The sequence below is a fragment of the Hemiscyllium ocellatum genome, chromosome 17, assembly GCF_020745735.1.
Source record: "Hemiscyllium ocellatum isolate sHemOce1 chromosome 17, sHemOce1.pat.X.cur, whole genome shotgun sequence".
NCBI classification, from domain to species: Eukaryota; Metazoa; Chordata; class Chondrichthyes; order Orectolobiformes; family Hemiscylliidae; genus Hemiscyllium; species Hemiscyllium ocellatum.
Genome location: NC_083417.1, coordinates 54,130,661 through 54,154,026, shown reverse-complemented (window position 1 = coordinate 54,154,026; position 23,366 = coordinate 54,130,661). Strand labels below are relative to the sequence as shown.

Sequence of the window (23,366 nt, the reverse complement as noted above, 5' to 3'; positions counted from 1 at the left end):
TTCTTTGGTACCAAACAATTCTGTAAGTAGCTAGACTTTTCTGTTAACTAACAAGATTTTGAAGATACTGAAAATCCCAGACATTTAGTGTCTAAAGAAAAACAGGTTTCTAAAGTAAAGAAAAATCATGCAGCTGGTCATGTCAAAAACATCAAAATATGACCACTAATATATGAACTGCTTTTGCATGTCCACACTACTCCATCAAACTTCTTTAGGAAGGAGTATTTTCACTGTTATAATGTTCTTAGTTATCATTATCTTTGGAGAAAATAATTAACAAGATGAAGTACCAAACTTGTTGGAGTTGTTACTTACTGGTTATATTCAAGACTTACATTTCTCTTTACACATCACAGAGCTCGGTTTTCATTTGTCTGATTACAGGTGGGAGTTAAATTAAGGTCCTGATGGCCATGTTTCTTGCGATAATTAGCTTCACATTTTTTGTTTTAATGGGATATGGGTGGCAATGGCAAGGCCAGCATTTATTGCCCATCTCTAGATGTCCTTGAGAAGGTGATAGTATTCTTGAAACACTACAGCTATTTGGTTTAGGTAGACCTAAGGGCTGTTAGGGTGGGAGTCCAGGATTTTGACCCAATTTATAATCCAGTGTCTTCTAATAATAGTAATAAATTCCCTCTCACATTCTCCTCAAAAAAATACTGTGCCAGACATGACAAAACTAAGATTTATAAATGAATTATTTTTAATACATTTAAAAGGATCAACGCCATTTGAACATTTAATATTGACTTGATTATATAAATGGATAAATACCAGACAAAAAGCAAAAAGACACAAACATAAAATGTGAGCAAGTTATTGTCCAACAACGCACAAATACAAAATAGAAAGGGCCCATGTTACAAATATTTTTCTAAGGGACTTGAGCTGTTGAGTCAGCTTCAACTATCAGTATCACATGAAGACGACAGACCACAGGTAAAATGTGAAGGTAAATGAATGGAACTGCAGCTTAACATAGGTTGTTTTGACACGAAAGAGGAATGGCCTTTCTTTTCCTTTCGATATTTTCAATTATATTAATAAACCAAACATTCAAAACAAAGTACACAGTACTTTAACACAAAAAAGGTTTACTGTGGTACTTCACAGATAAATAATCAGACAAGAACTGATGCTAATGTTTCGTCAGGAATTGTTTTTTAAGGGATTCAAATCATAGAAATGTATGGTGCAGAAGGAGGCCATTCAGCCCATTAGGCCTGGTTGGCTCTTTGAAATAACTATCTAATTAGTTCAGACCCATTCTCTTTCCTTATAGCCTAGTTCGCTTATCCTTCTCAAATACATGTCTGTTTCATTTCTGAAAGTTCATGAATGTGATTCCTTACTTTCTCAGTTGGTGCATTCTTGATTTTCACAACACACCGCATGACTACAATTCTCATCTCCCATCCCATAAAGGAAGAGAGGGAGGAGAGGGAAGAAATTCCACAATATAGGGCGGCATGCTGGCTCAGTGGTTAGCACTGCTGCCTCACAGTACCAAGGTCCCAGGTTCGATTCCAGCCTCGAGTGACTGTTTGTGGAGTTTGCACATTCTCCCAGTGTCTGCGTGGGTTTCCTCCCTCGGTCCAAAGATGTGCAGGTTAGGTGAATTGGCAATGCTAAATTACCCATAGTGTTAGATGCATTAATCAGAGGGAAATGGGTCTGGGTGGGTTACTCTTCGGAAGGTTGGTGTGGACTGGTTGGGCCAAAGGACCTGTTTCCCCACTCTAGGGAATCTAATATGTAATGGAGCATTATGCACTAAGTGCCTGCTGGAGGAATCTCAATTTTGGGTGAGACTGTGAGGGACATTTAGAGGGACAAAAGAGATAACATTCGCTGCGAAGAGCAAGATCAAGGAGGACAAATTCGAGAATAATTTTACATAAGGGATATTAGAAAACTGTGGTTTAGCCGAGATATGGTGAAACATGAACAGGATCTAGTCTGGGGATACTAAAATTAGTATAAATCTGCATAACGTGCTATTTTACTGGTCAGAGACAAGTGCCTTATCAACCTATAGCACAATGCAAATTAATATAGAATTAGACACAAATGATCTCTCTTCAAAACAGCCATGCTTTCAGGACAGACACAGGTCCACGCCAACAGTTCCATCCTCCGGTATGTTGGCCCTAATTGCCTTAGGAAGGCAAGGACTAACCTAGTCACAGAATGACAGATTGAACAGCAAGTCACCCATGGTTGATGCTGAGCACATACATTCATATAAAAGAATGAAATCCAGCAACCACTCACCTGTTTATTCACCCACCCAGCCTGGATGTCATGGAGATCTGCAGGTAGCTTTGTTAACATTGAGGTTCTCATTCAGATGCATTTGGTACAACAGCATCATACCACAATGTTTACAATGTTTATTAGAATGCCTTAATTAACTAAACAGGGCAATCTCACCCCTTTCATCACAAGCTCTGCAGTTTTTGGCACACTAAATTAAGGATATGACCACAAACTAAGCACATGGTCACTTACTTGGCCTTGCATATCAAAAGGGTTAACAAAAGGGTTGCCTTTGGTAACTCCGCACTGCAGAGGCAGCGTTGCCTGCACGTTTACAATGTCTAAGATGTTACTATAACTGTTATTTCAGGCAGCTGTTAGCAGAAGATGGCACAGATCAAACTCAGCTGAAAAATACTACACCATTATCTGGTAACTGCAAACAGTGCTATTTACTCTTCTTTATTGAGGGTCAAGCAAGAGGAAATGGAGTGATGGTTTGAAGTGGATGCAAACAAGAGACAATGAGTGAGATGAGGGTTCTGCTTAACAGCAGACATGATAATGCAAGTGCAAACTAGTACGGTCAGGAATTAGAATGGATCAAATTTTGAGAAAGCATAAATAAAGCTATGGTCTGTAGCAGTTTTGATTTTGTTCATTTTTAGGCTATAATGGCTAATTAAAACAATTTAGATCTGTTGCACAAATTATCTTCGCTCGCAACTGAAAGGAAACTCGGCCTTTTCAGTGTGGGTTACAATGGAAGTTGTGCAAATGTAAGAACGGTTAAAAAGTAGAAAACATACACGTTTGAGAAAGGTTGCTTTTGTATGTATTCCTGATGCACCTATATCAAACTTAGGACATTTCAGTGGGAGATTAAGTATATATTATGCACATTTATTGAGTCAGAAATGTTCATTTATGGCCTTGAATTTATGAAAATCAGTAAAGTTATTTTTTGCAAATGGAACCAACTTTATCAAGTTAAGGTATTGAAAACAATGTGTATGGACAAGACAGATCACAATTATCAGCACCAGCTTATAAAACTGAACTTGTGAAATAAAACTAAGACTCAACATTTCATGCCCTTTTAGTCCAATTTCAGATATGCCGATCTGTTTTTACTCCTGTAAATGATCCTTTTATGTACAGTAGTCATTTTATCATACATATTTAGCAAATCTAATTAGAAAAAGTCTCTGGCTCAATATTTTCCACTAATTTTGAATGTTGGTCAATATTTTCTTCTGAGAGTAGCAAATAAACTTGTGGTAAAATTTGAAAATTAATTTTAAATTTTCAGAGCTTTAAATTGGCAAAAAGTGGTTTGTGTAAACTCTCTTGAATCCACAATGGTCAACCTGTTATTGAGAGTTACATGAATACGAAAGTGCAGAGTGGAAGGCAACATAGTATAAGATGCTGAGTTCTTTTCAACCCTCGTACTGCTGTTGATACCGTAAATTAAGCTCTCGTAGTTCTCGCTCTCGTACTCTCCGTGACTTGTTAGATTTTGTTGATCTACTGGATCTTGTGGACTGGGCCGATTTGGTACTTTGGCATCGAGATGAAGCTCTCTTCAAAAGGTTCTGAGAGATAGAACGATGCAAGTTCTTCATGGAGGAGGAGGCTGCCATGCTGACGACCCAAGGGTGCTTCAAGGCTTGGCCCACTGTTAGTCTTTCATTGGGATCCACAGTAAGCAGTCGGTCTATAAAATCCTTGGCTAGATTTGATACACTGGGCCATGGCTATAAGCAACATAAATAAAAAAAAAAATCATTACAACTGCAGAAAAAGTCTGACAAACTAGTAGAACATTTCATCTTGAATACTATAATGGCAAAACATGCTGACACACCAATTATCTACAGCTTTTGAAACTTTTAAGTTTCATTTTATCATTTTGTTGTGCCAAAATATTTTTTAAGCTAATAGCAGTGGGTGCAGTTTGATTCTTTAAGTATTTTACCATATGAAAGTCTAAGAGTACACAATGTTAATGACAGTTCATTTGAGTTCAAGATAATAATGCCTCTACATAATTGGCACTTGGGGCATTAGTTTATTTATGGACAGCTCATCAGCACGGCTAACATCAGAAAGATTCTGGTCCAAACTTTTGCTACTCTGGGATAACTTTCAAAACTCACTATTGAGTTTAGATGAGGGCCAAAGTCATTGCCTGGGCTTTAAATTGTGCAGCTGTCTGGTGGAGCCCCAATTCTTTATAACTTGAACTAAAAGGTCAATTGAAAAGCTTTGTGCCAACTTTTCAATATTAATTCCTTCTCCAAGATGAGAACCTACACATTGTGCAAATATAGTACCAGGACACAGTTCAGGATTTCAAGCAATATAGTGTAGAAAACACCATACTTGACCAACATAGGAAACGGCCTGCCGTTTCTGATATCTATGCGATATACACAGAAACATATGTGTAACACTTTGTTTGACAATGAAATGTTGGATTTTCAATCATTTGAATTAATGAGGCAAAACATACACCATTCACACTTCCTTTTCTCCAGTTCTGCAAACTCAGCACATGCCAATAATTTTGTCAAAGAACACATTTTTGATCCTACCAAGTTAAAATAGTGAGCTAGTTATAAAGTATATTTTCACAATTAATTGATACTGGGGTCAAAATTTAAGATAGGAAGATTGAGATGAGAGAAAATGAAAACAACAAAAAGTATCACATGTGCTCGAGTTTATCTGGTATTACTGCCTCTAAGCATAACCAATAATCATTTAGCTACACAAAATCTTTAATAAGTTTCACAAAACAGACAATGCTGGAAAAGTTCAACAGGACTGGCAGCATGTGCAAAGAGAAATCAAAGTTAATGTTTCAGGTCCGGTGACCCTACCTTTAGTACATTTCACTCAGGTGAAATATGTGAACATTTCCTTTGCAACAAGATGGTTTGACTATAATGAGATGAACAATGTTCATAGTTGCTGCAATAGTTGTTGTTTGGTTGTACAAAATTTGAGCATTCCTGAAAAACAACAGCCATTTTGTCCCAGTTTTTTTTTTGTCTTACACTTACAAAAATACTAATTCAAGGGAAACATATTTACTGCATGAGAGTGCTGATTGATTGGCAAGTGGGCTTTGGTAGAGGTGATGCCATAGAGAATGCAACCATTGATGTTGATTGACAGTTAACTACCAGGTCTTATTCACATTTTAAACCCGGTCAGCTTGACTCTGACGACTCAGGACAAAACCCTCACTAATGAACAGTGAATAGATTTCACTTATTTTATTGAGTTGAAACAAATGTAGAAAACAGTAAATGTTCTGATGATGTTCCCTAGCCAGGGAACGAAACGTTTGCAGCAAAAACTTCCAGCTCAGCGAACAGAACCACAACAGTAAATGTTCTTTCTGTCTGCATTGAACAAAGCCTTGCGTATTGCCAAAAGTTTGGAACAGAACCTTTCCGATGTTAGCCTTAGTGAGGAGTGTCCATAAGTAAACTATTGTCACTTCCAGTACACACAAGTGCATCACACTGAGGTAAAGCTGACTATTATTGTTGGGCATACTTGAGGTTTTAATTTCATAGAATTAAAGGATAGGACAGCAGAGGCCATTCAGCCCATTGCATTGGTTCTTTCTGAGAGCAATCCTGTTAGTCCCACTTAGGGCGTTTCCCATTTATTGCAATTTTTTTCTTCAAGTATTATCTAACTCCCTTTTGATGGCTTGGGTTGAATCTGTAACCAACATCCTATCAAGGATTTTGTTTTGGAATATCAAACTAGATCAACTTACTTTTTGCAATGTAACCTCACAAACAGTGCATTTGTTTGCACCACCATTTTACATAAAATGTCCCAGTATGAAAACATTGTTTTTGGAGGTGATGTATTCAAAATCAGCCACATTGCTTAAATTTTACACAGCATGCTATAGCCCTCACCGCTAGAGACAGTGCAAACAAATTACGGGGAAGATTAAAATGGTCACATAGCTAGAATGCATTCCACATTAGAGCAATTCAGCAAAACCACTGGACTGGTCACTAAGAATAAAGCCAAAAATAATGTCTACTAATATTGAACTGGCAAAGGCTACAACAACGGATGAATGGGCACCACACAACAATCAACAGACAGGAGTGTTGCCTCCCAGTTGGGGAACACTTCAGTGGTCCAGGACATTCAGTCTCGGACCTTCGGGTGACAATCCTCCAAGGTGGACTTTGGGACAGGCAGCAGCGAAAAGTGGCCGAGCAGAGGCTGATAGCTAAATTCGGTACCCATAGGGAGGGCCTCAACCGGGACCTTGGGTTCGTGTCACATTACAGGTGACCACCATTGCACCACACACACACACACACACACACACACACACACACACACACACACATACACTTTCTCACACTCACAACCCCCAACCCAGACAAACACACACAGACAGACAAAGACCCACATGCACACATATTTTGTGGGGTGAATTTGTACTTGCAGGGTTACGTTGTACTTCGCTCAAAAACTGCATGCTTTCATGTAGAACTCTGAGCTCAGAAACTGCATGAATTCATGTAAAAGTCTGTTATCTCACATTTTAGATTAGAATCAATCTAAACATCATGGCATAGACAGAGAACACAGGGGACCAACACCTTCAACATATTGTCTAGTTATCACCATTGTTAACAGCAAACCTGAGAATGCAACTTTTTAAAAAAAGGTTTTGTGATTTACACATGAAAGAAGTGAAACTATCACTGTATTCTAACAGATGAAAGGCTTAACAGACAATCAATCAATTTTTCAATGTATAATTTCAGTTACATCGCACTGTAAATTTTTGCTATAAATTCTGTGTTAGGATTGAGCCCTCCACTATCACCTGATGAAGGAGCGATGCTCTGAAAGCTAGCGTGCTTCCAATGAAACCTGTTGGACTATAACCTGGTGTTGTGTGATTGTTAACTGTGTACACCCCAGTCCAATACCGGCATCTCCAAATATTGAACTCAATATCCTAAACCATCTGTAAAACAATAAACTACAAATAGCTTGTGTCCCTGTGGATTTTCCATTTCTAGATAAATAATTATTGAAAAGGACTAGAGGGCATCAGTTTCAGGTCAGAGTAAAAGGGAACCTAAGAGGGAACCTTTTCTTTTACACAGAGGGTGGTACACATATGGCATGAGCTGCCAGCAGAATTTGTTGAGATGGGTACATTAACAACATTTAAAAGGAATTTGGACAAATACATGAATAGAAAGGGTTTAGAAGGATATGGGCCAAGTGCAGGGAAATAGGGTCAGCGTGGGTGGGCATTTTGGGCCAAAGGGCCTGTCTCTGAGCTGTAGGCCTCCATGACTCTATAATTATCAGTAAAAGATTTCATGAAATCTGTTGCAGTAATTGTGAAGTACATTTCCACATTTAGTATAGTGAGACCCTACTTGAAACAAATTGCTAATAATTAGTGTACATGACACAGATTAAAATTTAGGTCTGACAATGCATTTGGGGAAAAAAAATGTTAGTATGGTAATTGTGCTAGACAACTAAGTCTTTAGTCTCAACTAAACTGTTGCACAGGTTATTTTTCATTCAAATTATCAGCATTTATTAAAGCTACACGGTTAATTTCAGGGGCCGACACGGTGGCTCAGCAGTTAGTACTGCTGCTTCACAGTGCCATGGACCCAGGTTCGATTCCAGCCTTGGGCGACTGTCTGTGTGGAGTTTCTCCCCGTGTCTCGGGTGCTGTGGTTGGTACAAAGAAGTGCAGGTTAGGTGAACTAACCATGTTAAATTGCCCATAGTGTTCAGGGATGTGTAGGTTAGGTGCATTAGTCAGGGGAAGGGAAAGGGTCTGGGTGGGTTACTCTGCGGAGGATAGGTGTGGACTTGTTGAGCCAAATGGCCTGTTTCCACACTGTAGGGATTTGATGATTCTATGATTGTGATAGGATTTGTTGAGAACAGTTAGTTAGTGGTTAGTTAGCTATGCATCACTATGAACGCATAGCTTTAAAGGTTTTAAAGGGTGATGCTAACATCATCCCTTAAAAATTGATTCGCTCGATAATTATGTTCGTAAAAGGCACAATATATCATAATAAGCAAATGAAGTGTTGTAAGCCAGCTATTCTCAAATATTTCCCATTCTGAACCAATTTTGGTGTTTCAAAATTGCCATTATTTCAGACCTAAGGGACTGAAGTGTATGGAAGTCACCAAGTCATTCAGGCCTCAAGAATTAGTTAGGTCACACCCACTACCAAAAAAGGTGTGACAATTTAAAGAGGTCATACAGCTTTTAGCTATTGCCGCCACAGAACTTGCAACCCTAACGTTTCAGCTCACAACTCCTTTAGCAATCCTGTCCGTTGCTAGGCCTGATTACTTCTAAAGTAGTCGTCCAAACTTTGTGCATTTTCATGGTTTGTGCAATATTTAGGAGTCTAGATAATGAATTTGGAAATAACCACACTGTCTTTTGTCAGAATGGGAAAGAGGTTTAAATTTTTGGAAGCATCCAGTGGATTGTTTCCTTACGAAGCGTATCCAGGGAAGCTCTTCTTGAACAACAGAAACAGTCCTTCCTTGATACAAAATCTTTACATCACAGTTAGCAATGCACACAAGACAGCCCCTAGCCATCTCTCCACAGTCACATGCTACTCAAGACACACCTGACCATCTCCAGAATCAATATAATGTAAATCATCCTTTATGGTCAAATCTGTTGCAAATTGCTTTTTTCTGTAACTATAAGAGGAATAGTCAAATTCCAACTGTAATGTTCTTATTGATTTCTGAATAGGAGATGAAAACATAAATTGTAGGAGATGACAATGTAAATTGCTCTGAATGGCAAGGAAATGGCCATGTAAACTTCCTCTATTGAATATAAGTTTGTTATTAATTTTATAGCAACTTGAACTAAGCTTTCTACTTTAGTACTGAGTGAATGTCCAGATAAGTGGGGTATGGATGCTAGGGCAGTTGCTTGCTCCTCCTGCAGAATGTGGCAGGTGGGAGACATGGCACACGTCTCCGCTGGCTACATCTGTGGGAAGTGCACCCAACTCCAGATCCTTGAAAACCGTGTTAGGGAATTGGAGCTGGAACTGGATGAACTACGGATCATTCGGGAGGCTGAGGGGGTAATTGAGAGGAGTTACCGGGAGTTGGTCACTCCTAAGGCTCAGGACAAGGATAAATGGGTTACAGTTATGGGGAGGAAAGGGGACGGACAGACAGTGCAGAGATCCCCTGTGGACATTCCCTTCAGCAGTAAGTATACCGTTTTGGCTACTGCTGCGGGGGGAAGGAATGACCTACCAGAGGAAAGAATAGCAGTCAGTTCTCTGGCACTGAGCTTGAGTCAGGATCGGGATTCCCAGAAGGTATGTTGCCTCTCTGGTGCCAGGGTCTGGGACATCTCTGATAGAGTGTATAAGGTTCTAAAAGGGGAGAGCGAACAGCCAGAAATCGTGTTACATATTGGCACCAATGATATAGCCAGGAAAAGGATTGAGGATATAAAAAGTAACTTCAGGGGGTTAGGATGGAAGCTGCAAAGCAGGACGAACAGTAATGTTCTCTAGTTTACTACCGGTGCCACAAGATAGCAAGGTGAGGAATAGGGAGCAGGTACAGCTTAACACGTGGCTGCGCAGCTGGTGTAGGAAGGAGGGCTTCAGATATGTAGATAATTGGGATGCCTTCTGGGGAAGGTGGGACCTGTGCAAGAAGGACGGGCTGCATCAGAACTGGAAGGGGACCAATGTCCTGGGTGGAAGGTTTGCTCAAGTGGTTCAGAAGGGTTTGAACTAGTATGGCGGGGGGGTGGAACCTGAGCTGTATACCGGAGGTGAGAGTTAATGCAGATGAGGCAATAGCAAGAGTAGACCAGCTAGTGGGAAGGATTTTCCTGGGAAGGAACCAAGGGATCAGTTAAAGTGTATTTGCTTTAACGCAAGGAGTATCAGGAATAAACTTACAGCATGGATCTGTACCTGGTGCTATGATGTTGTGGCCATAACAGAGACATGGGTTTCTCAGGGGCAGGAATGGTTGCTGAATGTTCCGGGATTTAGAGCATTTAAAAAGAATAGGGAGGGAGGAAAAAGAGGAGGTGGTGTAGCACTATTAATCAGAGAGGGTATTCACAGCTACAGAAGCTTCCATTGTCAAGGAAGATCTGCCTACCAAGTCAGTATGGGTGGAAATTAGGAACAGCAAGGGAGCAGTCACCTTGTTAGGGGTTTACTACAGGCCCCCCAATAGCAGCAGGGAGATGGAAGAAAAAATAGGTCGACAGATTTTGGAAAAGTGTGGACGTAGTAGGGTTGTTGTAATGGGTGACTTTAACTTTCCCAATATTGATTGGAACCTCCTTCGAGCAGAAGATTTGAATGGAGCTGTTTTTGTAAGGTGTGTTCAGGAGGGTTTTCTAACTCAGTACGTTGACAGGCCAATGAGGGGAGAGGCCATTCTAGACTTGGTGCTCAGAAACGAGCCAGGCTAGCTATCAGATCTGGTGATAGTGACCACAACTGCCTCACATTCTACATAGCTATGGAGAAGGAGAGGATTAGGCAAAATGGGAGGATATTTAATTGAAGAGGAAATTATGATATGATTAGGCATGAGTTAGGAAGCATGGACTGGGAGCAATTGTTCTATGGTAAAGGCACTATAGACATGTGGATACTGTTTAAGGAACAGTTGTTGCGAGTGATGAATAAATATATCCCTCTGAGACAGGCAAGAAGGGGTAAGATAAAGGAACCTTGGATGACGAGAGTGGTGGAGCTTCTCGTCAAAAGGAAGAAGGTAGCTTACATAAGATGGATAAAGCTAGGGTCAAGCTCAGATTAGATTACTTACAGTGTGGAAACAGGCCCTTCGGCCCAACAAGTCCATACCAACCCACCGAAGCGCAACCCACCCATACCCCTACATTTACCTCTTACCTAACACTATGGGCAATTTATCATGGCCCATTCACCTGACCCGCACATCTTTGGACTGTGCGAGGTAACCGGAGCACCCGGAGGAAACCCATGCAGACACGGGGAGAATGTGCAAACTCCACACAGTCAGTCGCCTGAGGCGGGAAATGAACCCGGGTCTCTGGCGCTGTGAGGCAGCAGTACTAACCACTGTGCCACCGTGCCACCCACAGCTCCTTCCTCAGCTCGAGAGGAAGGAGCTCAAAAATGGTCTGAGGAGAGCCAGGAGGGGGCACAAGAAAGGCTTGGCAGAACGGATTAGGGAGAACACAACTGCATTTTACACTTGTGAGGAATAAGAGAATGGTCAAAAAAAGAGTAGGGCCGATCAGGGATTGCATAGGGAACTTGTGTATGGAGTCTGAGGAGGTAAAGGAAGCCCTAAATGAGGTTTTTGCTTCTGTCTTTATGAAAGAAACAAACTTTGTAGTGAATGAAACCTTTGAAGAGCAGGTGTGCATGCTGGAATGGATAGAGATAGAGGAAGCTGATGTGCTGAAAATTTTGTCAAACATTAAGATTGACAAGTCGCCAGGCCTGGACCAGATTTGTCCTCAGCTGCTTTGGGAAGCGAGAAATGTGATTGCTAACTTCTTTACTTTTAAAATGAAATTACATTTTTATAGCTGCATTTGTAACAAGGGTTCAGTGATTTTTGATCAATGTCAAACTTTTCAGTTCTACCATAATATCTTATATATGATTGCTTGTATTTTCTCTCCCCTTACACTTAGCTGAACGATCCACCAACTCAACAATGATGCACATAACAAAATTCATTCCATTCATGAATGGGAAAAATTAGAGGGAACAGTGCTCCTGACTATGGGATAAATATTGGACTTGGCATGAGCAGATTCATTCATTCTTCAAAGTTTGCCATGGATTGTCAATCTCAGCTGCCTACTCATACAAATGTAAGTTGATTGCTCCGTCCGAAAGACACAACCTCAAAGTGTAAGATAATTTCAAAACTGCAATTAGTTTAAATCTAGATTGTGCGCTCAATTCCTGGAGCAAACTTTTATTCCACAATCTAACTCAGCATTGTGATTGCCATCACTGAACCCTTTCAGGTGAATGTTAAAAAACCCCATTAGATTACACGAAAACTTAGCAGAAAGGTTGTTCCAGTATCATTATAAACATTCATGTTTCAAACAAATTAACTGAATCCCACTTATGTCATTGCTATTTATTGGACTTGCTCCATAATGTATCCAGCATTAAGACTGAATATTGCTGCGTTGTGTGTCCGGAAAACTTAGGAGCAAGCCACTTGAGCCTGCTCTGCCATTCATTAAAATCATGCCTGATCTAATTATTCCACATTCCCATCAATTGTCAATAGCCTTAAATCAAGAAGCAAATCAAGATCAACTTTATTAAGAATCCACATTAGAGTGGTGCAGGAAAAGCACAGCAGGTCAGGCAGCTTCCGAGGAGCAGGAAAATTGACATTTCAGGCAGGCGCCCTTCATCAGAAATGAGAGTGAAAGCCTCGTGGGTAGAGAGATAAAATTTTATCTCTCTACCCACGAGGCTTTCACCCTCATTTCTGATGAAGCACGTCTGCCTGAAATGTCAATTTTCCTGCTCCTCGGAAGCTGCCTGACCTGCTGTGCTTTTCCTGCACCACTCTAATCTTGACTCTAATCTCCAGCATCTGCAATCCTCACTTTCACCTTTATTAAGAGTCCACCTGCCATTGCCTTAAAAATATTAAAGACTCTTTCCCAAAAGGCAGGTGAAAGGAAATTCCAAAGACTTGCAATGCTCAGAAAAAAAACAGTACTCAACTGGATCAAGTGGACAATCCCTCTTTTATTAGGAGAAAGTAGGACTGTGGATGCTGGAGAGTCGGAGTTGAAAAGTGTGGCGTTGGAAAAGCACAGCAGGTCGGACACCATCAGAGAGCATAAGCCCATGCTCGAAATGTCGACTCGCATGCTCCTCTATGCTCCTCAATTATATTTATTATACTCAGCTATTACCAATGAACTACAATCTATTTCCAAAATCTATTATCATTTGAGTAAGATTGCAGTGATAATTCTGAGGAACTCTGATTATCAGTACATGTTCCATTCCTGTTTTTAATATTTAAAAAAACAAAATTAGAAAACGGGTACTGAAAATAGCCAGATGAGAACATGATTTGCAAATTGGTGCTACAAAATGAAAATGTTTTTAGCTTATTGGGGTGACTATTGAATAGGAACAGGAGTATTAATGGGTCAAAACTTTGAGGTCAGATTCATTGCCTCCTATTTATCACCAGATTCTTTCTTTCTTATTTTCCATTTATGTGGTGGCACTGAAATTACTGTAATTACTTATAGTTTGGAGCAATGCTGAATATTATATGGAGACTGCCTACTTTCATTTTGTAGTAGTTGTGGATTTGTCTGACATTAATTAACAACTTTGGGAAAGAAATTACTGTATTGAAGTTCTTGTGTTCTTTCCCTCCATTTCCTAAAGAGTTCTGTAAAGATTTCTCCATTGTCCCACTATGTCCAATTTATTATGGATTGTTACAAAACAATCAAATGAAATATGTGAATCTGAGAAAGAGGAAGGTGCTATTATGAAATGGAAAAATTGTAAGGAAAGCTAAAAGATTAACGAATAGGAAAGTTGCCTATAGAATTTCTTTTAAATATTTTTGACCTTTTCAGAGTGAGATATTCTAAGATAACTTGAAATAGAACCGTAGAATGCTGTGAAAAGATAAGGCCTTTCATTTTTCACTTCATTATTCTTCAAGTGCTGAAAAGAAACGCTTTTTAAACCTAGATAGGGAATAAAGGCCAGTGATTGTCAGACTGTGTAGTTTGACAAAGGGGTGCTTATTACTGTTTCAGTATGTTAGGTGACTATCAGTTCCTTTCGCTTTCTGTATACATGACTAGGAATAAGAAAGACCTGCTCCAATAGTCTCAACTATCAAAAGTTATCTTGGATAGTTTATAAATGCTGTCCACTGCAAATGGAACTCTTTTGTCAAAATGAAATGTATGACAAGCATTCTTTAATAACAAATATCTAGGAACCTCTATCTCTTTAGGAGACTATTGTCTTGCCTTCCATTATCCACTTTCCCACAGTCTAGCTTCAGTTATCCTCCTTATTCAGCATTGCTCCAAATTATAATTACAGTAATTCCAGTGCCACCACATAAATGGAAAACGAGAAAGAAAGAATCAGGTGATAAATAGGAGGCAATGAACTCTGACCTCAAAGTTCTGACCCATTAATACTCCTGTTCCTATTCAATAGTCACCCCAGTAAGCTAAAGACATTTTCATTTTGTAGCACCAATTTGCAAATCATGTTCTCATCTGGCTATTTTCAGTCCCTGTTTTCTAACTTTGTTCTTTTAAAAAAGATTTTTAATTATTAAAAACAGGAATGGAACATGTAGCGATAACCAAAGTTCCCTAGAAATATCACTGCAATCTTACTCAAATGATAATAGATTTTGGAAATAGATTGTAGTTCTTGGTAACAGTTCAGTATAATAAATATAACTAAGGGATTTGAAAAGTGTGGCGCTGGAAAAACACAGCAGGTCAGGCAGCATCAAGGAGCACGTGAATCGACGTTTCAGGCAAGGGCTTATGCTTGAAATGTCGACTCTCCTGCTCCTCTGATGGTGTCTGACCTGCTGTGCTTTTCTGGCGCCACACTTTTCAACTCTGACTCCCCAGCATCTGCAGTCCTACTTTCTCCTAATAAAAGAGAGATTGTCCATTTGAGACAGTTGAGTACTTTTTTTTCTGAGCATCGCAAGTCTTTGGAATTTCCTTTCAACTGCCTTTTGGGAAAGAATCTTTAATATTTTTAAGGCAATGGACTCTTAATAAAGTTGATCTTGATTTGCTTCTTGATTCAGGCTATTGAGGACAGATAAGATTGTTCTGAATTGCCATCAGTTTCATTATTTTTGTATAGCAAGGTATTCAGTAACTTCAATTATAATTATTTTCTACAATTACAACCAAATTTAAGATTTAAAATGTAGCCATCCAATCAGGACTGCATTATGAAGATACCATACCGAGTAAATCGTATTATTTATAGCTTTGAAAATATTTGTCATAGAGCTTATAAACTAAATTACACCTGCAATACAAAATCTAACAACATACTTGCAATATCTAGATCTCTGAAATGAACATGTAATATAGGAATCTGAACGATGTGGCAGCTTGGCTTAATGCAATTTCCTTTCATTTTATAAGAGTGATGTTGAATTCAGCTCAGAGCGATTAAAATGTTTCTCTTTAACAATTAAAGGCTCTCATGAGAATTTAAAACCAGATTGTATGGTAGGTGGAGGAGAGGTGGGGCACTGTTTGAAACCAGAGATTTCTCTACCTCTCTAGCTCATCGGTTACCTTGTGGAAAGTATATACCTGCTATGTACTCCTGAGCCCAGGTCTATGAGTTCCATGACAGTGGAACGAGATTACTATAATGCAACATCTAATGAATGTGCTATGGTGATACAAAAGTTGGAAATCAGCAAGGCATGGGAAGGTAAATTAAGGCAACCACGAATTGGTTTCGGAATCAGGAGGAGGAGGACTCATAACTAATAAGAACATTTTGAGGAAAGCAAGCTCATGAGGCAACTACAGTCCTTGGCATCTCCTGAGGAAAGAGAACCTAGAACTACTGGTGACATGGAAATTTGGGGTAGCAGAGCAAGAGAAAGTGAAAGGAGAAAATACACTGGGTTTAAGAACAGAACAGATAAAAGATTTGAGAATACCACCAACATGTTGGTGGGTATGAAGGGACATGAATGTTAAGTTGTACTGTTTATTGATATTGTAAAACATGCCACCTGAAGAAAAAAAAATGGTTAGTGTAAATAACGGTTCCTCCAAAATCAAAGAAAATTAACTAAATGTCAAATAGAAATCAAGTAGTCTTTAATTTTCAAATTATGTACAGCACATAGTATATAATGTTACAGCTTAATACTAAACATTTTGCACATGCATTTCTTTATTCCATACTTGCAGTTTGCTTGCCTCTGAGCCTGGAATGCAGTATCCTTTTAAACCCCGGTTCCATCTCATTCGCAGCACTGCCCCACCCCACCCCAACTGCACCCAACCCTCTTCCTGGTATTTCCAGGAGCTAAATTTACCACAATTCTGAAAATGGCTGTGACCATGCTCCTAATCCTCTGCTGATTTTAACCCAGCTGTTTCGAGGCACATGTGTCTCAATCTGTTGTGATTTGCAATTTGTCTACACTTCATGAAAACAACTGATTTGCTATTTGGCATTTCTTCACAGTTAGAAATTTAGAGTCCAGAACTCTATAGACTGGTCAAATATCTCAAGACATCACAGTATCTCACTCCTCTCTCTCGCTCAGATACACGGAACACACACATCTCAGACAGTGCATACTATTTAAATTCCTTTCACATGCCATCGTTTGATATAAACAAAGGATAACTAAATTGTTAAATCTTACAATTGTAATGGGAAGACTTCAGAAATGAGATGTCCAGAGACAGTATATTCCTGTTCAGGTGAAAGGAAAGGCTGGCAAATGTAAGGAATGCTGGACGACTAAAGAAATTGAGGGTTTGGTTAAGAAAAACAAGGAAGCATATGTCAGGTATAGACAAGATAGACTGTAGAATCCTTAGAAGAGTATAAAGGCAGTAGGAGTATACCTAAGAGGGAAATCAGGAGGGCAAAAAGGGGACATGAGATCGCTTTGGCAAATAGAGTTAAGGAGAGTCCAAAGGGCTTTTTTTACAACTACATTAAGGACGAAAGAGTAACTAAAGAGAATAGGGCCTCACAGAGATCAGCAAGGCGGTCTTTGTGTGGAGCTACAGGAGATGGGGAAGATACTAAATGAGTATTTTGCATCAGTGTTTTCAGTGGAAAAAGACATGAAAAATATAGAATGTAGGGAAATAGATGGTGACATCTTCAGAAATGCTCATACTACAGAGGAGGAAGTGCTGGATGCATAAAAGTGGATAAATCCCCAGGACCTGATCAGGTGTACCCTAGAATTCTGTGAGAAGCAAGGGAAGTGATTGTTGGGCTCACTGCTGAGATATTTGTATCATCGATAGTCACAGACGAGGTGCCGGAAGACTGGAAATTGGTTAAAGTGGTACCAATGTTTAAGAAAGGTGGTAAGGACTATAGAACAGTGAGCCTGACATCAGTGGTAAGCAAGTCAGTGGAGGGAATACTGAGGGACAGAATGCACATGTATTTGGAAAGGCAAGGACTGATTAGGGGTAGTCAACATGGCTGTGTGTGTGGGAAATCATGTCTCACAAACTTGATTGTTACTTCTGCAAAAAACTCAAAGAGGATTGATGAGGGCAGAGTGATGGATGTGATCTATATGGACTTCAGTAAGGCGCTTGACAACGTTCCCCATTGGAGACTGGTTAGCAAGGTTAGATCTTATGGAATACAGTGAGAACTAGCATTTGGATACAGAACTGACTCAAAGGTAGAAGACAGAGGGTGGTGGTGAAGGGTTGTTTTTCAGACTGGAAGTCTGTGACCACAAGGATTGGTGCTGGGTCCACTACTTTTCATCATTTATATAAATGATTTTGTTGTGATCATAAGAGGTATAGTCAGTAAATTTGCAGATGACACCAAAATTGGAGGTGTAGTGGACAGTGAAGGTTACCTCGGATTACAATGGGATCTTGATCAGAAGAGCCAATGGGCTGAGAAGTGACAGATGGAGTTTAATTTAGATAAATGTGAGATGCTGCATTTTGGGAAAGCAAATCTTAGCAGGACTTATATACTTAATGGTAAGGTCCTAGGGAGTGATGCTGAACAAAGAGACCTTGGAGTACAGGTTCATAGCGCCTTGAAAATAGAGTCGCAGGTAGATAGGATAGACAAAGCGGCATTTGGTATGCTTTCTTTTACTGGTCAGCGTATTAAAGTACAGTAGTTGGGAGGTCATGTTCGGGCTGTACAGGATATTGATTAGGTCACTTGAAATATCACGTGCAATTCTGATCTCCGATGTTGTGAAACATGAAAGGATTCAGAAAAGATTTACAAGGATGTTGCCAAGGTTGGAGAATTTGAGCTATAGGGAGAGGTTGAACAGGCTGGGGCTGTTTTCCCAGGAGCGTCGGAGGCTGAGGGGTGACCTTATAGGGGTTTACGAAATCATGAAGAGCATGGGTAGGATAAATAGACAAAGTCTTTTTGTTGATGTGGGGGAGTGCGAAACTAAGGGCATATGTTTTGGGTGAGAGGGAAAAGATATAAAAGAGACCTAAGGGGGCAACCTTTTCATGCAGAGGATGGTACGTGTGGGGAATGAGCTGCCAGAGGAAGTAGTGGAAGCTACTACAAGTGCAACATTTAAAAGACATTTGGATGGGTATATGAATAGGAAGGGTTTGGAGGGATATGGGCTGGGCGCTGGCAGGTGGACTAGATTGGGCTAGGATATTTGGTCAGCATGGATGAGTTGGACCGAAGAGTCTGCTTCCGTGCTGTACATCTCTATGACTCTATCATAACGTGTCCAGCTTTAAAAAGGGGGAGAATGGTAAATCTATTGTAGATCAGTCAGTGTAACATCAGTGGTGGGAAAGCTTTTAGAAACCGTAATGTGATAGAAAATGAACAGGCACTTGGCAATTACAAGCTAATAAAGAAGAACCAGCATGGATTTAACAAAAAAAAAATCAGGTTTGACCAATTTGAATTTTAAATAAAGTGAGAGAAAGTGATAGATGAAGTGCATGTTGTGTATAGGGCTTCCCAAAAAGTGTTTGGCAAGTATTCAGCTGAATGGCAAAATTGAAGCTATAACAACAAGGATACAAAAGTGGCCAGGAAAAAGAAAATACCTGAGGTGAATGGCTCTTTGGAGTTCAGTCAATACCAAGACTGCTGTTGTTATTGATATACACTGATAAAATGATCAGCGTTAATAACCTCAACATACAGAATCTTTTAACAATGAGCCCGAAGCCAATAAACAGAAAACAGCACTACTAATGATGAGGTTACACCATCATTTTTCTTGGGAAAACTTTCATAACCCACTTGTAATTAATGCCATTGACACATATGTCAACCGGTCATTCATTTGGCAGAGGATTACGCGTAAAATCAAAACTGTCAAGATTTAAAATAAAAATGCAATCTCGAACAAGTTTACATGTTTTGGCAGCGCTCTTCTGTTATCTGTTCTATAATTTATTTTCTCTCAGGGAAGTCCCCTTCAAAATTGGTTCAAATTAAAACGTATGGAATATAACAAGTCACCTTCAGCGGACAGAATATATTAACTGAGACTAATTTGACCTTTAGGAACAATGACTGGTCAAAGGATCAATTTGATTCGCAAGTCTTTTAATCATCTGGCTTGAATTATTACCCTAGCAACTCTACACACTATTTGGCAGGGAATTTATGGGCAGTTAGTAATACTGTGCAGCTGTTCATCTCTCCTGTCATGACTTTTATGAGTCCACCCAATATTTTAATCTATTTCTCTGGATCTGCAACTTGGCACCTAAGGAACTCCATTTAATTATTATTTTTCAGTAACTAATTGTTGTCCATTTGTGATTAAAAGATGACCTTCAAGCAGCTGATGCTTCAACTTGCTGCAGGATAGAACATGTACACATTGCAATTTTTTTTCCCTTTACATGCAACTCCCTTCAAGGACTTTTTATATAAGTTGTGTACTATAGCTGTGAATAAAAATGTCAGAATACAAATCAGTCACTGTTCCAAAAAGTCTGAATAATCTCAGGTTATATATATATATGAATAATATATCCCAGCTAGAAAAGGTAACTTGTTATATAACAGTGTACATGTTGATTTGAATTCATTTTGATAGGGACTTGGAGGGAAAGATGCATAGAATACTTTTATTTTAAATTTTGAAGATTTGATTACCATCAGGAGGATAAAGTAAATTCAAACTGACCATACCCATTTCCCTTTACTTGATGACTATTTGGGTTTTAATTTTGAAATTTACTCCCAGACTCTCCCAATCTTCATGATAACTTTTGGGGTTTGATGGCTTTTAGAAAATCTCTGCCTAACCTGTTTCATCTCTACCACAAGGAGAAGAACCCTTGCTTCTCTGTTCCAAATAACTAATGCCCCTCAACTCCATTCTCGTAAATCCCATCTGCATCCCCTTCAAGACTTCTCTTGCTATGTTATTTATCTCATTACTGTTTACAGGATGTTAATGTGCAATAACGAGCTGCTGCTGTACGTCATGCGTATTTCATTGGCTACAAATTCATTTGGATGTCTTTAGGATGCGAAAAGTGTTGATTAAATCCAAACCATTTCCTTCTTTGTGTTGCTGAACAGTGGTAAAACTAACACAGATAGTTAGCTCCCTGAAAACAAAGTCAAAGTTTGATGAGGCACAGAAAAATATGGCAACATCACATTGCACATAGTACTTAATAATTTCTGTTATGCAATTGATAATGACCAGAAACACGACATTGATTTCTTTTACATTTTCACTTTTAGTTAGGAAAACTATGTGGGATTAGATGGTGTCAAACTGTAATTTATCTCTATGGTACCATTAATTCACTGGTCTTAAAAATATCTTTAAAAAAAGATTCAAAACTAATTACACATTTTTAAAAAAAAATCAAAATTTGGTATTAAAAACAGTCAATAACCTTAGGATTATTATGCAATTTCACAGCTTTCCTTTACTAAATTCAGGACTGAATTGCAAGATGAGGCCAAGTACACATTGGGGAAAAAAGATTTAGATTTTTCTAATTCTATTCACTTAAATGGAATTAAGTGCATAATAATCCATCATTATATCAGGGCACAAATTACACCGCAGAATGCAAAATCTCAGTTCATAAACAAAACTGGCTTAATTAGGAATTGTCAGGCATTTCAACTTTGCAACTTCAATGATATCAATTCTGGCAGAGATTCAGTGCACGTCAATAATTCATGTGAAGATACAAAGCAGGACTTTCCAAAGTGACGGTCATGACTGCAGAGCCGAAATTTTGAGGTTGTGAGCTCTGAAGCAACATTGGCGATTAAATAGCCCTGACCGAGTTATAGCAGCTATGCTCCATTCTAGTAGACAGGCCCCCACTCTCCCGGTCATCATCCACTTCACAGTTCTGAGTGGTGGCCCACAACTTTCTAGCCTTGAACTGGAGTCACATTAAGAAAATGTTTTGGAAGGACTGATCTAAGGATGGCATTATCCTGGAGAACTAGTGGTTAAATGTTTAAATAAAACTGGACAACCCCAAATCATCCCTGTTCGTTTGCTGTTTTACAGCTCTCACTTTGAAATTGGCTTTTTCCTTCAGTCAGGGTCAGATAATTCTGATGTAATATTGAGTTAATTACATTAAATAAAAGGGAAAGAATTACTCAGATCATTATTTCCAACAACGTGGCACACACATTCTGAAAAAAGTGATTTATATTTTCATTATACACAGATGTCAACAAGTTTTCACTTGTCAATTGATGCTAACCCAAGATTAATTGGTTCAAATTGTGTTTTAAAACATTTTTAGATCATATATTTGAGGTAAAAATTTTCCAATGATCAAGAATAGAATTCTATGAAACTGTAGAGGAACAGTTTTACAGTCAAATACAAAATAAACTGTAGTCAACACTTTGTAATTCTACTGGTACTGCAAACAGATCCTTTACAACGACATGTGTAGCACAAATTAAACAGTCTATGCATCCACAATTTACAGGCATTAAACAGACAAGGGGTGACAGCCAAATAACTGATGAGCATGTGAATAAGTAAGTAATGTTAATCACTTTGTGTGGCTTATTTTTCTAAATCATTGGTCCCTGATGCATATTATAAGTGGACAACAGATGGTAATTTTAATATTGAGTTAAAACTAATTAAAATTTTACACCATTGACTTAAACACAATTTACTAGAAGAAATTTAGGCCAAAAGTGCGGGCAGACATCGTGGAGCCAGCTCAAAATTATAAAAATATTTTTATGAAGTAACTGAAAAAGAAACAAAAAAAGTGAAGACTGATTTGCTAAGAAAAATGTTTCATCGAATTATGTTTACGTTTTGCAATACCTTGTGTGAGGAACTAACAGGGAGATCATTAGGCAGAAAAGAAGGTTTACGTTTTCCCCAACCCCTCCAAACATTAAGGCATTGAGGAATGACATGGGATCAAAGAGCTTGTGTGTGGGGCAGCGGTCCTACTGTATCTCATCCACAAAACATTCGTCATGTCTACTTAGATAGTATGCAATGACTCAGAGAACCACACAATTTGTTCAGTAATGGGCAGGACAAAAGACTACCAAACCCCATTCCATCCAAGCCAGGCAAGCACATTATTAAAACCAAGAAGCCAGATGAGTAATCCAAACCAAAGAAACATAGTATTTAACAGCGCAGCAGGAAGTTATTCAGTCATTATACCTGAACTACTTCCACAAACCAAAGACCCACTCTGCCTGATTCTTCCATTTCCCATAAATGTTTTTTATTTTTCGAATGTTTCTCTTTTAGAAGCCAGTATGGATTCTAGTAAGAGAATTGGTCTGACAGGGTTGTTTCATGTCTCAACAAAATTTTTGCATTAAAAAATCCCCTTCATCTCCCTCTTGCATTTGATTTTACATTTCTGAAAGGCTGTTCACAATAGGTAAGAGTACTGACTGTACTCTACCAGCTTGCTTGTAAAACTCAATACATGCTCGTAAAACTCAGAATGTGGACTTTTGTGGCGGAGTGGTAGAGTCTCTACCTCTGTGCCAGGAGGTCAGCCTTCAGGTCCCATATGCTCGAAAGGTGTGTAACAACATCATTGAATAAGTTTATTTGAAAATATTTACAATGAATAGTGCAGAAGCTCTTGTGATGGTATGGTAATGTCCCTTCAGCTGATCCAGAAGGTCATAGGTCATGTCATATTTGTTCCAGTGATGTTTCATAACACATCTAAAAAATGTGAATTTAAAAATTCATATAATTTGCCTTAAATTATAGATTTAAAATATTGATAA

At 38.9% G+C, this 23,366-nt stretch overlaps 1 protein-coding gene across 1 annotated transcript in view; it reads right to left on the bottom strand.

The window, feature by feature from the left end:
• Nucleotides 1-689: 689 nt before the first annotated feature.
• Nucleotides 690-23,366, bottom strand: part of pskh1 (protein serine kinase H1) — a 46,715-nt gene continuing 24,038 nt past the window's right edge. The window contains exon 3 of the mRNA XM_060838178.1: nt 690-4,028. Coding sequence (XP_060694161.1) covers nt 3,711-4,028 — 318 coding nt within the window. The 3' untranslated portion in view covers nt 690-3,710. The remainder of the gene's footprint in view (nt 4,029-23,366) is intronic.